Source organism: Neolamprologus brichardi, chromosome 20 (assembly GCF_056152115.1).
Source record: "Neolamprologus brichardi isolate AB-2024 chromosome 20, ASM5615211v1, whole genome shotgun sequence".
NCBI classification, from domain to species: Eukaryota; Metazoa; Chordata; class Actinopteri; order Cichliformes; family Cichlidae; genus Neolamprologus; species Neolamprologus brichardi.
Window position 1 is genome coordinate 752,836 of NC_142123.1, and position 18,849 is coordinate 771,684.

The 18,849-nt window shown below is 41.3% G+C and overlaps 1 protein-coding gene across 2 annotated transcripts in view; it reads right to left on the reverse strand.

The window, feature by feature from the left end:
* The window catches only part of cacna2d3a (calcium voltage-gated channel auxiliary subunit alpha2delta 3a), a 124,686-nt gene extending 120,771 nt beyond the window's left edge, over positions 1–3,915 (reverse strand). For both annotated transcript variants that reach the window (XM_087834356.1, XM_087834355.1), the window contains exons 1-2: positions 3,427–3,915; positions 3,075–3,156 (exon numbers count right to left, since the gene is read on the reverse strand). In XM_087834356.1, coding sequence (XP_087690482.1) covers positions 3,075–3,156; positions 3,427–3,551 — 207 coding nt within the window. In that variant the 5' untranslated portion in view covers positions 3,552–3,915. The remainder of the gene's footprint in view (positions 1–3,074; positions 3,157–3,426) is intronic.
* Positions 3,916–18,849: the final 14,934 nt, after the last annotated feature.

Sequence of the window (18,849 nt, forward strand, 5' to 3'; positions counted from 1 at the left end):
TCTGTGTATGTGCGTCTGTGTGAGAGATGGTGTGTGCATGTGCGACTGAGCACGCTTAACGTACTTTGGGTATGCTAACTTAACGCACACGGTGCAAGCACGTACCTCCTCGCTCTCAGATTCAGCTTCAGCTTTTAAAAATAGGATTGCAGACGTGCATTAGGAAGCTTCACACAGCCACAGTGGCAATCCTGCTGCCTGATCATTTTTCTTGTATCTTCCATTACCAAAAGGCTTGAAGTTATTTCAGCCTCACATAATGTCCCACTTCTCTGATTCCAGAAAGCCATAACATCAGTGAGCTGAAAACTGGTCCAGCCAACGACACGCACACAGCCGTCGCAGCCAGCCTGGCTCTTATAGACAGGTTGCTCAATGATACATGAAATTAAAGATCTCAACAAAATAGCAGTGAAGAGGGTAAAACACACAGAGCTAATTCTAACTATCAGTGGGAGATAATGTGTCTCAAACAGAAATCTCCTTCCTCTATATCTGTGTGTGCGAGTACAGCTACACTGCGCTGAACATGCACCGCTAGCATGTGAGAAGATGAGTCGCTGATACTGGGTTTGTAACAGACCGAAGGCATTATTGATCATAGCTTCACACAAGCACACACACACGTGTCCTGACGGGTATAACCTTGAAACAAGAGCTGTTTCCGATGGATATAGGAAGGGAGCGATGGCGTGGGAAGGGATGACAGATCAGAGCCGCAGAAGAAGGACAAAAGATAAACGTGCTCACAACAAATTTGTGTCTTTGCACTAAAGGTGAAATTTCTCAAATGGATTTGAATGGATGAAGCTCAAATCCTTTTGAGAATCATACTAAAAAGTCACCCAAGTCATAAACATATTTAAAAATTATTCTGGAAATCTGTTTTTATTCTCACTGAAATTACTGAAAAGATCTACATGAATTATTTCTGGCAATATTAATTTAGTATACTAGCGTGTTTGAATTAGGGCTGTTACTCAGTTAATTAAGCAGGAATTAAGTTAACTGTTTCTTTCTTTGTACTATTAATTATGATTAACAACACTTGTGCACTTCTGTAGAATATCTCTTATTAAGGAAGATTAAATAGGAAGTCAAATCAAGCATCAAATTAAAGCAGAGTCAACACAAAGGAAGTATCCAATTCAATTAGCAGCATTTTAATTTGACACACAAAGAAGCAGCATGAAGCACAATAGGTGCAACACAGAACTGTTAAAAAACAAAGTGTAAACGCCGCTGAGCACTATTTCCTCTTTCTGGTACTTCTGTGTAAGGGTAGTTAAGATTAGCGTACTGTTTAGATTATATTCTGTACAAAAAAGTAATTAGGAAACTTTAAAATTTGCAGTTTGTCCACTAGAAACTATTTCTTTCTTCGTGCTGGTTTGATGGCGAGATGGTGCTGAACCGAAAACGCGGCATGTGTGCGACTCGTACAGAAGTATCGTCATTTCCCAGGGAGTTTAGTTACGCTAGGGTCAGAGAGATAACTGAAGAGAGTCCATCTGTCCTCTGCCTGGGGGAAAAACACACGCACGCACGTTTTGGTCTTTTCTCTTCACTACCATCCTCGTCTCCGTGTACAACACGTACATGCTTCATTCTTTCTGCTTATTTAAAAGCATATGTGCCCTCGAGGTGCGTGTGCTCCCTTCTCAGCATTCCTGGACAAAGGCTATTGGACTAGACTGGACACACAACACGGCATAATACATGATGTGACTTGTTAGCAAAACTTACAGGTGTGTATGTATGTGTGCATTTACACATCCTGCACATCCTGTGGGACTGTGCACGTGGACACAATTGCATCCTAACAGTTTAGTGTGGAAAATGCACTTTCCTGACAAAGTGGTCGCCAAGTCTTTTCTGTGCTCAATTAACCCAGAGGCCTTAATTTGCATTTCATAAAGAGGTCATTACTCTGTAGGAGGGTTATCTCCTTTTTGGAGGCAGAAAAAAAAAGATGAAAAGGGGGAACAGTTTTTATCCTGTCAAAAAGATAACACCACTCAGCTGCCTTATCAGCCGCTGATGAAATCCATGCTGCAGGCCCACATATGTGGCTGCGCACATGAATATGAAGCGTGTGGCCACGTACGCTGGGCGTGGAGCTGTAAATGACACACGCGGCTCCACGTCAGACCTCCGCCCTGGCCTGTGTGACACCGCAGAGCGGCTCTTTGCACCCAGCAGAGTCCTGAGATTGTGGACACATGTGCAGCATTTTGTCTGACTGCACACTGAGAGGTTAGTTTCAACTTGGCCTTTTATCCACTAATTACCCATTAGCCAGTTTTAACTCAAGCTTCATAAAGTGGTCCTCCATTAGGGAAATTTGCATTCCATCATAACTCAAATCTTGCATTAATGCCACAAAGCAGAGTGGAAGAGCAACGAAAAGAGATGCAGAGAGGCATAAAAAGAGGTAAGGGGGCGTTACATGTGTGAGAAATACAGCTTTTTTTAATGCTTTTTTTCTGACAGTAAACTGTGTGTGTGTGTGTGTGTGTGTGTGTGTGCATGAACAGTGCTTGAGAAATGACACCTATTTAAATGGCGTGTGTTCCGAATATGCTTTTAAATCCATGCTTACACAGTCAAAGTGCATTACTGACTCTCAAGTGGCTAAAAAGCACAGATCCTGCCGTTTAAGAGCAGAAAAGTGACATTTCTCTCAACTCGAAAATTACCCAACACCACTCAGTTTCCCTCACAAGCGTTATGTTTCACATCTACCCAACAATTCAAAAAGAAAGTATTTTTAAGCTTTTAAATAAACAGTCTGCTGCAGAATCACATCAATGCAGATTTGGACAAAGTGAAGTTTGTGTGCTGGGTATATTCACTCCTCTGTACTTCCCCAAAAATGCAAATCTTTTTTTAAAATAATAAAAAACATATTTAAAACTCTCTTTTAACAACCTTGTCTTTCTTTTAGTGTTCACAGAAAAGAAAAAACCTACCCGAGGTAAACCATCTGGAGATTTGAATATTGTTTAAAGCTTCAAGGGTGTACTTCTGTTTGGACGCCTGAAGAGTTGAGTTCTGTTAATAAACCAGCTCACCTTCTGCAGCAGCTGCGACCCAGAATACTTTGCTGAGATGGACTTCATCTCCCCACCAAACGCTGATGCCCAGAGCTTCACCCTGCAGATATTAAAAAATAGGCACAGTGCACACAGCGAAGCCAGAAATGAAAACAAAAACAAGTTAATAAATAAATAGATTAAAGTGAAGATAAAGTTGTTTGTTTTTTGATATATATATATATATATATATATAGATATATATATATATATATATATATATATATATAATAAGACTGAAGCGATGAGGACACACTGCCGGTTTTTTCTTTGTCTTTGTATAAAGTCTCGCTTTGAAACAGCACTTTCGCGTAAAAGGACATCTACTTACACAGACGGAGGGATGCTTTGGTGGGTTCCTCCCACCCCCGTGACCCTGATGCTTAGAGTTGAGAAAAGTAAGAGGAGCCACGTAGACCCAGCACTGAAAAGCACGCCGCTCCGATCCACCTGCATCTTGGGCAAAAATAACGCCCCTGCGCGCTCAGAGCGAGTTTTGAGCTGCTGCCACCGTAGAGATTTTTCCCTCCAGAGAATCCAAATTTTAAAATAAAAATAAAATGGGGAGCTTAAAAGTCACCTGTGCTGACTGACTAAATTATTCATGGTAACATGTCCAGGTGTTCGGCTGGCGTGGGACGCGGATGAGCGATGCGCTTTGGCGAACGGCAGAATCCGCAGCTGTGTGAGTTATCCAAAGTGCTGCGGTGTGGCCCCGCTGACCGGCGAGGTGCACCCCGCGATGCCGAGCGACGGAAAGTGGAGCTCGTGTTCACCGGCACGGAAAGTCCTCTCGGTCGCTTAGATTGGCCGACCTCAGCCACGGAGAACACAGAGTGGAGGTTCTGGGGGGAAGCGGGGAGATCATCAAACGATGCAGCGCACAAGAGCACGCCCACTCCAAGTGAATGAAGCGACTGGTCTTCTCTCTCACTTTCTCTCTCTCTCCCGCACTCTGGTGCGCGCTCGGAAACACACACACACACACACACACACACACACACACACAGGAAAGGCTACAGAGGATGCCGTTGTTGTTGTTGTTGAATTGCGCCATACTTGGGACTTGCCCCTGTCGTTCTTCTTCATTCACAGGCTCTGATACAGGGCTATAATAGCTATAGCCTTTAGCTTTCATGTCAGATCAAGTCATGCGCTGTATGCCGAGTTCACTGAAGCAGGAGTTACTGCTGAAGTGCTGATGAAAGTGGGAGAACAAAAAAGAAAGTGTGTATGTTAAAAAAAAGACACAGCAGGAAATCGGGGTGTCTGGCCTCTTGGTAGAAGCAGGGAAGGACCAGATAAGTCTGCTGTGGCAGTGTGTGGGCATATGGGTTGTGAAAGAGGATGAGAACCCCACAGGCAATGGACCCTCTGTGATGGATCACATTTCACATAGAAGGAAGGATTCTGGCAAACCACAGGAAGCATCAACACTGCCTGAATAGCCTGTTTCTACCCCTGCAGAGGGGTTGCTTAGAAGATTGCATGCCTACAAAAGAGTCACTGCAGCGACCCAGGGTCCCTGAGCAGTTATGGACTTGTATTATATTATATGTGTTTTTGGTGTTGCTGTCTCTCATTCTCCCAGCTTGCAGGTATATGTGTGTGTGTGTGTGTATATATGTGTGTGTGGGTGGATGCAGGTGTATCTGGGAGCACCTGTTTACAGGCACCTTCAGGCCTGGTGGGTGTGGCCCTGCCAGGTGGTTGGCACACACACCTGCAGCTGATCAAGCCTCGGAGGAGGAGCTACTTAAGAGTGTGGTGGAGCTCTCTCTGACTCGTTGCGTGGCTTCACGTTAGTCTCTTGGCTAGTTAGTCAGTTTACGCTGCTGCCTTGTGGTCTGACGGCTGCCTCTTTGTTGTCTCCCCAGGAGAAGTGTGGAGACGAGCGGGCAGCGAGCGCAGGGTGCTCAGACACTGATTAGTGGGGACAAAGAACACTAACACTGGGAAGAGGACATGTCACAGGAGTCGGGAACGCACTGAGGATTTATTGTTATTTTCCATTCGCTGTAAATAAACGCACTGCTTGCATTCAGAGCTCCTCCTTCCTCACATCCACAGCGTCGACCGTGACACTCACCTTTGACATATGTGGGTCCAACACCAGTGTGAACAGCAGGCTTGGGTCAAGCATACAAAACACCCATCATTGTTACAGAGGGAAGTCACATTCAGTCAGCTTTGGGACTCGTTGGGTCGATTCTGAGTATGACAAATCTACATAAAAAGTAAATTAGTGAAGCAAAAACTCTAATAGCTCGTTCTACTGACAGACATGAAGCGTTAAAATGGCATAAATGGGAAAAAAAATCATTATATGACTTTTACTTAACAGTTATGTTTATTACTTTTCCCACAGGAGTCGGGACTTTGATGTCTACTCCAAAAAAGCAATGCATTATCCTACTTAATTACTTTCTGGAGAGAGTAACTCGTTACACAATTCATTACATTACTTTTGTATTACTCCACAAGATGACCTGTGATGCTGTGCCACATAATTACCAATTGATAATATAAAAGTCAGTAGCTTTGTATCAGCATGTGGTCTGTGCAGATGCTTGCATGGAATCAACAGTTCCTGGCAGTTTACATTTAGTTTAATGCAAACAATGTGTTACTTAACACAACACTTTGTAACTTATTTTCTTGCAACACATTAACCTGAACATTGATTGGAACTCTTTGTGCTTCCACAACAAGGATGGACTGGTGTTCAAAACACAAACAACTGATGACTGCTCGAATAAATAAAGGAACATGTTTTTAATCAGATTACAACATTAAGTCAGTTAAACCACCGGGATATTGATCTGCTCAGTTAAGGAGGTTGTTAATCAGTTCCAGCTGCTTTGGTGTTAATGACATGAACAACAGCTGCACTCGAGGGGCAACAATGAAACAATCCCCAACACAGGAATGGTTTTACAGGTGGAAGAATTTTTCCTCCTCATCTGTTTCACTAGTGTTGCACTTGATTGGGATCATTGTCACTACTATTAGTGTGAAAGCCTACAGAGGTTGCACAGCTAGTCTAACTCCTCTATGGCACATTAATACGTGTCATTACCAGAAGGTTTGCTGTTCCTGAACAGGAAACTGAAGAGCATGAGGGAGGGATAACCACGGAGGAACAGGCTAGGTAATGGGACGATGACTGCCTTTAGGTATCAGGTTCCTTCATGAGAAAAAACCTGTACGTTTCACACGTAAGGCTGCACATTTGTGTAAATTGTGTGAATAATGGTATTTAAATGTTCTCATGAACAGTCATAATGAAGAAACAGACCAATATATTACAACACAGTAACAGAAAACCTACATTAGAAACTGGGAAAGAACATTTACGACGTACGGAGAGCCGGACAAAAACACATCAGGTTATTAGAAATGCAGAATTTACTGCTTTTGGTGTTCAATCCATAATAGAAACTAAATGTGAGGATTTATTTTTCTATTTATATATTAGTTAGATTACAGTGTGCCGTATTTCACTTTTAATATACTGTTCTTATTTTAAAGGATGTGCAGTTTTGTTTATCACGTTATTTCAGCTACAAAGTAACTGCAAAGCCTGACAGTGCAAAAACACAACGGCTCCAGTTTTCTGCGTTTTTAGTAAAATAAAGAGAAACACTAGAGTTTAACTGCTGTTTCTCATCACTTTGCTCCCATTTCTATTGATATGGTGGCAGCTCTACAGCACAAAGAAAAGACTGCTTAGGAGAAGAAATCCAACCATCCTTTTTCACGAGGTAAATAGATTACCCATCACACAGAGCATCTGAAACACAAGAAACCCGAACAATACGAAAATATCAGCTGTGGAAGTTGGAGTGATTTTTCTCTGTGAATGGAAGTTTTTATCCACAAGGGTAATGCCTCCCAGAGAGTTCTTGAGTGTGTCATTGTGTGAGCGACTAAGTACGACCATTTCACTTAAAAACACTGATCTGAAGAACAGGAGATGCAGTAGTTGGAAGGAATGGCCAAGCAGAAAACACATGAAACACAGCAAAGGTGTAGGGTTATATTTTCTTTCTCTCTGAGTAGTTGTTATTTTCATGTTTCCACATCTTATTTAATGCTTTGTAATTACTTACACTGTTGAGTAGATTTTCTCAACTAAAGCTGGGCAAAATCCCCCATTTCATGGATGCCATAAATCAGCGGTCCCCAACCCCCGGGCCTCGGACCGGTACTGGTCCGTGAGTCGTTTGGTACCGGGCCGCGAGAGTTGAGGCTCAGGTGTGAAATGTATAGTTTTCAGGGTTTTTATCGGTTTTCAGCGTTATTTTGTTATCGTTTTTATCATTTACTCGGTTTTCCTGGGTCTTTTCACGTGTGTTATGAATAAATCTTCTTTTTTCAGTACCGGTACTAGTTTTATTTTGTTGTGTTTATCCGCGACACCTTAAAGGCCGGTCCATGAAAATATTGTCGGGCATAAACCGGTCCGTGGTGCAAAAAAGGTTGGAGACCGCTGCCATAAATGACCAGGTCCCCCCAAACCCAGAGATGCAGCAGCTTCCAGCCATGACACGAAAGACACAGCTTGTTAGGACAGAAGTGACGTTGTTCCACTGATAATATTTATGAAATTAAAAAAATATGTTCTAGTCACTAGCTAGGAGAAAAACATGCTTCCATATAATTCCATGCACATCAGCTAGAGGCAAACCCATGTGTTTTTCTGCATGGTTGAGGCGCTAAAATCTGGATTAACAAGGGATTCGTTTACACAGTACAGTCAAGCTTGAAAGCAATAAAGAGCATGCAGTAGCCAGGGGATGAAGCTAATGTAGTGAGAAAAACTGAAATTATTAGTGAACATAAAAAAATAAACGTAATAACATATTTCTAGACAGCAAAGGGATAATGGGTTACATGAGAGAACAGAAAAGTCTAATGACTAAGTCTTCGCTTCCAGCCATGAAATCCCTCGTTTTGCCTCAGTGCTCCAACTTCCTCTGTTCTCGGGCTGTAATCACACCTGATTTTACAGAGCAGCGTGTACCGTGCTGGTAGCAGATCTGACATTACAGCAAAGAAAAAATAACACTGTCACATCTCCAGTCCTATTTGTGCTATATTTGGTTATGTTGGACATATGGACGATTTAGCACGGTTTGTCTTGCCTCTGCAGTCCTCAGCTGACCTCACTCTGTCATTGTGTTTAAATACTAGCTGGAAACTCCCACTGACATAATAATCTACCTCTAAGATTTATGGTTGTAGATAGGGATGCAACGATACCAATTTTTTCAAACCGATACGATACCGATACTTGGATCTGAGTACTTGCCGATACAGAGTACAAAAAACGATACTTCTACCACACACACACAAATGCAATGAATTGGAAGACAGGTTTTATTTTATTCTCTGCCGATAAAAAATAAAATCTTAATAAAAATGACCACAAAAAAATTTTAAGTGAAAAATAAGCACTTCTGTTAAATTATTGCAGAGTCTCCACATTGTAATTTTACAAAATATCACTGAACTATTGGCACTGTCTCGAGCTTTCAGAATAATAAATAAACACTTCTGTTTGGAATAAAATAAATACAAATTAGGTTTAAGAATAAATTAAACTTTTAAATGATTGCAGCGTGTCCATATTGTAAACAAACAAACAAAATAATTATTATAAAATAAATAATAAATAAAATAATAATTGGCCCCCTAGTGGCCAATCTAAAAAACTACAACAGAAATGACAAGCCACCCTCTGATTAATGAAATAAGTTGGTATCGGTTAACTTTTACGAGTATGAGTACACACACATTTTACAGTATCAGCCCCGATACCCGATACCAGTATCGGTATCGGGTATCCCTAGTTTTAGATCCAGTGTTCGAAAGACTCATCTGGTTAATAATATACTGATGTTAGTGATAGATAGAAAAGTAATAAACAATTCAGATAATATTATATAAACATAAATGAGACTAAAACTAATTTAAGGATGAAAGCTTTAAAACTGTTTTCCTTTCTTTTGTCCCCAGGTTGACCTCAGGGTTACCTGTTATTCTCTGGCAGCTCATCGTCACCGAGGTCACTTCTGTGTACAACTGCAGAATACAGATCAGAGGCAGGGGTGGCAGCACTGGGCAGATTGACCTGGATGTGATGATATTTCAGTGAGCTTCAGCTGGACCACATCCATATTCGCTTTTTATCATGCTCCCAACATCCTCGGGATTTTATTTGAATCTCTCCCTCATCACCACCTGCCCCCCACCCGCCTCAAACAACATTCAGGTGGTATTTTAGCACCAGATATGCATTTGAAAGCAGTGAATAGCAGCTTGATGAAACAATACGTGAATATCTGAAAAATTGCTCGTCGAGCTTATCAAACCAACTTGTTCCCAATATATTCACCACAGTGAGATAACTTTTCACATACTTTATACAGACAGTGTGGCCGGAGCCTTCCCTAATGTGAGTAATGCACTTGGACTACAATTGTAAATCATAACATTTTCAGTCCAGATGATACATATTCATATGCAGATGCTTGCAGAGATTAGACTGCCCATCGGTGAGTTTATGAGTACAGACAGTGACAGGTGTCGTCCCACTGGGAATGTCAGAAGAGTCTAAATAATTCTTTGTAAGGCTCAGAGTTCACCTTGCTCTGTGAATGCCTTGATTAAATGCAGTTAATAATGAGATGCCAAAGGAGCTTTCCCTGTGAGCACTGGCACAGAAATATTCAACTTCATTTGATGAGGCTGCTGCCCCTGGAATATGCACTGTCATAGATCAAAATACCCACTGCACTCAAGATTCATGAGCCTGAGGACAAATTGCACCAAGCTTGCAAAGGATGTACAACAAGAACTGGTGGAAGCCTTGGCGTGTGCCTGGCATGTTCCTGTGTACCACCGGAGAAGGAAACATGAAGGATTACCGTCTTTCCTGCAATGCTGGAAAAATGTGATGAAGGTTTTTAGATGGATCACAGTAGCTGCTATAAACATAAAAAGTTCAGTGATTGCATGGACTCTTAAAGCTTTCCTGCAGTGCCGGTGAAAGGTAGCCTGATTTTCTAAACTAGCATCTGCTCTTTGGAAAATTACTGTGGCTGTTTCTATGTAATTGTGAAACATTCAGAAAATGTGATAAAAGGTTTTACTTATTGGGGTAATATTCTGTCAGAATCAAGAAACAATATTTATTATATGAAAGCTAAAATCTGCACTTTAAATACGTTTATTACAGCTCGTAGATCTAAAGTAGATCCTCTGTGTTAAAAGTTCAGGAATTCCTCCTTGGATAAGTGGAGAGTGGGTATCATGGCTGGGATTTTTCAGCTGAGGATATCTGCACAGTAGGCCTGAGGCATAAACCGGATACACCGAGCAGCTGCCTTCATCCCCAAATCCTCAAGAAGCAAATAATAAACTCCCGTTCAGTTATTCTTAATAATTCAGGCACTTCATTAATATGTGTTTTTTGTTTAATGTTTGCACTTTGTAAGACCTAACTGAACATTTTCTGCTACAAGCTCAAGTGCAGCAGGAAAACACGCAGCAGTCGCCATTGTTTCATTTTCTTCGGACAAGCAGTCAATCTTAAAAAAAGAAACGGCTTGTTCAGCGAAAGAGAAAAAAAGTGAAATAAAGGGTCGAAGACATCTTGTGAAAAGCCAGAGGAAGATAATAGGGTGAAGTAACTGCTTTCTTAAATCACACCAAAGATGAACTCGTCATTGAAAAAAAGAAACTCACATAAGGGGACGCATATTAGTGAGGATAATTGTGTTTAAAGGCCTTTATACACCAGTCATGTCCTCTGGCCAGAGATAACAGAACATGGAGCTATTTTTGAGAAAGAAATGAGCTGATGGAATATTGTGATATTATAATAGACAACAGAGCTGCGATGTTGTATGTAGTCACATAAAAATGACTGTGCTGGAGAATCTGAAAGACCTGTAAGCCTTCTATGTGATTCAGAAATTTGTTGATATATTTTGGCAATGGGGGGGGGGGGGGGGGGGGGGGGTCCATGTGCCTTTGTTTCTAGACCATGCTAAGAAAGTGAAGATGCACTATACTGTCAAAAGCATTCCCCGACCCAAATGACTGAATTCAGGTGTTCCCATCACTTTCACAGGTGTATAACATCAAGCACCTGGGCATGCAGACTGCTTCACAACAACTGAGGCTGTATCCCAATTCAGGGTCTGCAGCCTCAACGATCCTCAAGGGCCGCGTACTTAAAGACCGCTAAGGCCGGAAGTGCGAGGCTTGTGAAATGGGACGGTGTAGCCTCCGTTGCGCTGTCAGGTTGCCTAGCAACCATGATACTAACAGCTGGAAACGTTTCAGCTTTGTTTGACAGAAATGAAGGAGAAAATCTTTTGTTCATCTGTTTGTTTCTACATGAGCTTTGATCATTCTCTGATTAAGCTCAGCTATTGAACGGCGTATATTTTAAAGTAAAGGCTTTAAAACCAAGTTAGTACAAACGTCACTAATGTCACATGACTTTGCCGACATGTGGCCAACAGTAACGTTTTAATGTTCTTCGTTATTAAATATTCAGTACTTAGTTTACTATGTTACTCTTCGGCGCCCCTCATCCGCCATTTTTTTTCGGCAAAATTATCCACACCCACCGCCACACTATGCATTCTGGGATATGTTGGGCCACGAAGTCTACACCGCCACGTCCTTAAAATTCAGGGAAATGAAGGACGCATTTGAGGCCGCATTTCGAGCAGCCTTCGGATTGGGACAGCCTTCGTCGCGTCGCTGTGACGTAATCGGCCTTAAAATGCGGCCTTTAAGGCTGCAGACCCTGAATTGGGATACAGCCAACGTCAGGTCCAGTGTGGTACCACTGTAGGATGCCACCTTTGCAACAAGTTCAAGTGAGAAAGTTCCTCCTTAGTAAATACTCCACAGTCACCTGTTAGTGCTACTAGAACAAAATGTGACTGGATGTGACAGCAACTCAGCCACAACGTGGTAGAGAATCACAGAAGATGCTGAGGCTCACAGTGGAGAGATGTCGCCAACTTCATACAGAACCAATGGTTACAGACCTCCAGGTTCAGATTACCTGAAGGAAAGTGCATCAAGAACTTCATAGAATGGGTTTGCATTGTTGAGCAGCTCCAGCCAAGCCTCACATCATCCAACACAATGCAAAGAGTCGGATGCAGCAAGCCACCACTGGACTCTGGAGCAGTGGAGACTTTTACTCTGGAGTCATGAATCATCCTGCTATGTAGACAAGTGTAGGTTTGCCAGGGGACATACTTGTCTGATCTCATTGTGCCGAGTGTAAAGTTTGGTGCAGTGGGGATTATGGCGAGGCATTGTTTCTCAAGAGTTAGTTCCAGTGAAAGTCATTCTTAATGCTTCAGCGTGCCGAGACATTTTGAGAAATTTCATGCAACTTCCTGTTCCAACATGACTGCACACCAGTGCACAAAGCAACGTCCCTGAAGACACGGATGAGTGAGTTTGGTGTGGAAGAACTTGACAGAGTCCTGAGCTCAACCTGAAAAAAAGGTGCAAAAGGTCTGAAATTGAAGGCATTGAGAGCGTAGCAGGAGTGTGTAGGAAAGGAGATTTGGCAGGTCATATAATTTGGTATTTAAGAGTCTGTCTTGTTAGAAATCAGTGAGTGACAACTCAGCATGACTTTCCACACCTTAGGTTTGTGAGGAAATGCAGGAGTCATGCTGACTTCTCAGCTGCCGACCAGTGCACAGCAGTAACCCCATAATTTTGCACAAATCTTGACATGAATGTTTAATGTCCATCAACATCTCACTATATGCCTCTATTTTTCATATCATTAAAAGTGTAATCACAGAGCAATGGAAGCTGAATACTTTTAATAACTTTGATGAATCATTGTTTGAAAACAAAGAGTAAAATCAGAAGGTTATTACAAATATTTAGAGCAGCGCTGCACAGCGAAAACAAGAAGCACAGGCACATGTTCATGCATGCATGCATGCATATATGCATGCTTGACCATCCATCCAGTCCAACACCTTTACTTCTGTGGCTTTATCTCCTGATCTCATCAAACACTTCATAGTTTACACAGTTCTCACACTGGTTTCCAGACTCAGCGTGAGCCTGGTAAACACAAAGAAAGTAGGGACCAGGCCGTGTGTGAGAGAGATATGCATATCATCTTAAATAACACTAATACTAAAAAGCACTATGAAAACATGCATAATTAAAGACACGCTGCCTAAAAATAGAAGACTGAAAAAGAAGGCATAAATAAGAGACGAGTCAGATATAAGAGCGAGACAGAAAGCAGCGACAGGAATGATGCCCGTGGCCATGGCAATAATAAAAACTGAAGAGAAATAAAATAAATCCAACACGCAAATTGTGTGGACAGTCTGACTTCTGTATCACTCTGTAAACTTGTCAATTTACTTTCCCGTCTTCAAACAAACAGTGTGAAATGACTCAAGCAGCTGTCTGATTGCTTCAAAGAGAAGACTTGATGGGAGAGGCAACTTCATTATGTGGAGCAATAACAGCAGCAGAGAAGCTGTCTGCGATATTTGCATTGTTTTGTGTAGCATATTAAAAATGGTGCCAAAGTGTTACATTACATTCACAACATGTTCCCAGCTGATTCGCCCGCAGCGTCCCATTCCACATCCCCCCGCCACTTCAATTAAAGGAAAAACACCTTGCTGTTACAAGTTCCCTCCTCAGCCCCATTACTCGCCCTCCCTCTCCTTTATTGGTCCCATCCCTTCCATCATCAGCTTATTTCAGATATGCAATCTCCTTTTTATCTTTTTCCTGCGTCTCATTGGCCCAGCCTCACTGCACCTTATTAAAATGTATAATTTCAAATTATTCTTCAAAGGCGAACTGTTTGCCAAGAGAAGCAAAGCCATGCCCCGTGTTACAGGAAATTACTCTGAGAGCACAATAAGCCCACCACCTTTGCTGTGTGCTTTCTCTGCATTGTTTCAGAAGCACGATGCGCTTCAGCTGCAAAAATAAAGAAAAGAAAAAAGCTGAGTGACTCAACAGTATATAGTTTCAATCATTACATCACAGTTTATCAGCGTTTCTTCACATTTTGAAATGCAGCCCGTGCACTTGGCACAGCTGTCACAGCAGCCTATTTTTAGCCTTTAATAATAAGAGAAAATCTATCTGTAAAGCACACATTCTGCAACCCAAATGTGTTTCTTACAAGAACAGCCGAGCATATCTTCAGATAAAACGACTTAGCTACTGTGGAGCAGCACATAGCGGAGCTCCTCTGATCCACCCTTGGACTGTTTATTTGTTTAAGCCTCATAGTCTACGCCGTCTTGTTGATAACCAACTCATTTGCAATGATAACATGCCCAAGAGGCGAAAATGAGGCCATTCACCACGGCTGTGCTGATAGCGGATGAGGAACTCAGAAGCTGTGATTGGCTTGACTGTGATGTTCAATTAATAGTCGACTCACCGAGTGCTAACGCACATCAAAGTGCCCCATTGGGCCAAATCAATGATTGACAGAGCAGAATAATCCTGGCGCTGAGGTGCTGAGCTATGTTATCTCTAACACAGCGGACACCAAACAAGTAATATACCGAGAAAAATGTCGGGGGGGAATGAAAATGTTGAAGAAAGAGGAAGACTGGATTGTCTACAGTCAGCCATTTTTTAAACAGGAAGCTGTCATCCAGGTCTGCCCCCAACACGTCTTGTAAAAAGCACATGAGCAGAGATTCATATAAACTTTACCCACCTTCCATCTTCAGTGTCTTGCAATCTCTCGTGCAACCAGAATAAAAAGCAGCTTAGACAGTGGGACCCTGCCACAGTTTGGCTGCAACAAAGGAATTGCATGGAGCACCCTGTGGGCTGTGCTTTCTGGCTGGCAGCTTTACATATAAAACAGGCAGGCCTATCTGTCTCTGCACAGGCTGCGGCCACAAAGTCCGAATCCCCAGCTTTGAACACTCTGAGGATCCTGGCTCTGGAGTTCTGTACAGGGTGAGATTAACAACAAACACTAAACATTACTCTTCTGCTCATGTCTCAAAGAAGAAGGGAAAACACAAAATGCTGGGAAGTTTGGTCGAATGAAAGTCTCCGCTTCGCTCTGAGCACACTGAATATTTCACTGTGTCCTTTAAAGTGATAAATCTTTGCCGTTCTTCCTCGGATAATTTTATGCTGTGTTTGTTAAACTCAAGTGCTAAAGTGTTAAATGCAAACAAAGATTTAGTAGTGCGTGATAGTGCCATGCAGATTGATGGGGTGGTTATAGAACGAGTTGTTATCATGAGCACATGGTGCTCTCAGCCTTTTAAAGAACTGTTTGGATTTCTGCTTTAGAATGGATTTCATAAAGGATCATAGTTTGGGCAAAAACTCGTTTATTAGGCGTTACAGTCAAAAAACCTGAGATGCAAATCAACACTGACATCTACAGCACGTTATATGAAGCTGCACTTCACTAATGACAGGGAAGCCAAAATATGGTTCATTGATTTAAGCTTTCTGATAATCAAGATACCTGAGAAAATAATATCACCCCTGATTGATTTCTGCAGCGATGCTCTGATTGTGTCTTGTGTTATGAATCTGCTTCAGTCCTGTCCATTGTAATTGCTGCTAATGCCATTATCACCATTCTTCTGTTCATATGTAGCAAATAGTGCTAATTTAGCATCTTCCTGCTCCTGTGGCGACACATTGCTGCATATCTAGACTGACCCCCAGTGGATGTGACATAAAACAACATATTCAGTGCAGTCACACAGATTTCCTCTTCTATAACAGAGCTTCATTTCATGTGTCTGTTGGCTGCAGTGCATCAGTAAAAAAATGTATCTGCAGCACATCGTGAAATTAGTTACCCCGCTGCAGTCCAAGAATCTGGGACCATATGGGAAAAAATTATTGGAATATTTCATTATTTAGAAACATTTCACACAGGAAGTTACTGCAAATAAAACTGAAAAGGAAATATTACATGCCTCAGGTTGTGTCCTTTCCACTGAAGAAGCCCAGATAAACTTTCATCTTCTTACAGTGCCGTGGAGAAGTGTGTGTGCCCCACTTCTTTATTTATTTACATTTTCTGCATATTTATCATACTTGCATGTTTCAGATAATAAAACAAAGTTTAATACTAGACAAAGATAACCTGAGAAAATGCAAAATGCAGTATTTAAATGCTGATTTCATTTAATGAGGGAAAAAAGATATTCAAACATAACTAGTCCTGTTTAAAGAGGTCATTGCCGCCTCCTGGCAAATCATGTATTAACTGTGATTATCCACATTAAAAGGGTTTAATTTCACTAGCCACATCCAGCCAAGTCTGATTACTGCCAGACTTGTTGAATAAAGAAATCACTCAAGAACCAATCTGACAAAGTGAAGTAAGGAAAAGATCTCGAAAAAATATCACATCATGCCTCGTTTTAAAGAAACAGCTGAGAAACAAAGTGGCTCACAAAGCCATTTCTAAGGCTTCGGGACTCGAGTGAAACACAGTGAGAGCCATTATCCAAACACGTAGAAAATCTGGAACAATGCTAAACCTTCCCAACAGCCTACCAAAATTATTCCAAGAGCACTTTGTCGACTCATCCAGGAGTTCATCACACTCGTACGTTAAGGCCAGTGTTCACGACTCAACAATAAGAATTAATTCTTATTATCCTCAACTTTGTTTTTCTTTTTTCTGTTGCCCAAATTGTAGAAGATGGGTTTGCCTTAAAGAAGAAGATGTGTACAGTCGGGGGTTAAAGTGTGATTCAGCAGGTCGGGGAACCCTAAAAGTGTCTGTGATGGCTTCGTGTGGGGAAAGAAACATAACTCGCAATAATTTCTATTGAGCGCTCGCATATGCTCAGTGTGCTGTGATCAGCTGACCTGCTGCTCTTTGTGTATTTACACAACTAGATTAAACCAGATGTAAGCAGACGTGTCCTGGCTGATTTCCATACACTGACAGTCAGTGTTGGGCAAGTTACTTTGAAAAAGTAATTAATTATAGTTACTAGTTACTTCTTCAAAAAAGTAACTGAGTTAGTAACTGAGATACAAGATTCTAAAAGTAATTAATTACTTGAAAAGTAACTATTGCGTTATTTAAAAAAATGTTTAACCCTCTGGTGTCCAGAGTATAATCGGCCATTTTTTACTACTTTTGATGTTTCCTCCACATTTACCCTTTAAAAACTGTTTACTTGTTTGGTCTCATCCTGTTCAGCACAACCTCACATGTCTGAATTTACAGTCATGTTTTTATAACTTTAAATGCAAATATAAACTGTCAATTTTAAAATCCTATGCACAAGTTTTGCAAACAACAAAGTTATTTGCATCCATTTACCTTTGACCTTGATTTTTTAAATAACCATTTCAAACTGTTTACAGAACAATCAGCTGTTCTTCAATAAGATGCCACAAATTATTTGTGCCACTCCAAAAACATAATTTCTGTCCACTATAAAGGAAACATCACAGCCTGATACCTGCAGGTCTGACAGCAGCAGGTGTGTCACTGCTGTTTCTACCTGGAGACAGCAGTCGCCTCATTGTTCTGACACACAACATAAAACTGTCCACAACACTACACACTAACTACACAAGACAACACATTAACTACACACTCCAAACACGCTAAACGTCACAAATCTCTCACATCTCAAAACTCTCTCTCTCTATTTTTCTCTTGTCTTTTTCTCTCTCTCGCCCTCACTCCTAAATCTTCCCCCTCTTCCTAAACAACCAAATGTCATGTTGCCATATCATTTTTTGATTGGTCGACATGGTGCATTTTTCCACCAACACGAAAGAGGTTGTTTTTTGTTTTGTATTTGTTTGCTCATAAGCAGAGAGGTCTCGCTGCGCTGTCCTTAGACAGTAAACGTGACGAAACTATTGAGGAAAAAACGCTGCATATATATTGTTAATCATGACTCTGGTTTTACGTGGCCTATCAACATAATTTAAAAACTGGTATATGTCACCTTGTTGCTTTGTCATTTTGAAGTGGTCATGTGATTGGCTTACCACGACTGCTTTATTCTTCCTCAGTCAAACAGCAGCACTCATGCCATTGTTTTGCCCCCTGAGCTCCAGGTGTTGTGCCAAAAAGTGATCATTACCGTCCGCGGGAGCGCGCAGCTGCTTAAAGCTGCAGCGTCCAGATTACTTACAGCTACTTCCGTTAGGGCTGTGCGATATGACCAAAATCTCATATCCCGATATAAAACATGTAAAAAATGTAACATTTTCTGTAAATTCTGTGAATCTCGGGCAGCTGAAGTGTTTCCAGCTGGCATCGTGTATCTGTTGTTTTTATCCATGCATGAAACTACACATTTTTAGACATAGGTTGTAACAGCCGCCGTTACAGGTTTATTTTTTAGCACCTGACGGCTCTTTTTTGCTTCTCATCGGTAAATATTTCACGTTTATTTTGAAAAGTCTCAACAGGATCTTGAGCTTTATTGTGAAAGGTTTATGTGGAAAATAAACAAGCGGACACGTGATGCTGTTACCGTCATTGTTGCTAACGACAACGCATAAAAACAGGCGCTTGTCCTGGTTATATTAAATATAAGAGAAACAGAGACCTTTAAGAAATTAATATAACCACTACAGTGACATCAAAACATGAAAAAATATTGCCGTAAACAGTTTATTTTGCAACACCACGAAACAAATGACAGCGTAAAATGAAACGACAGATGTTTTTTATATCGTCATC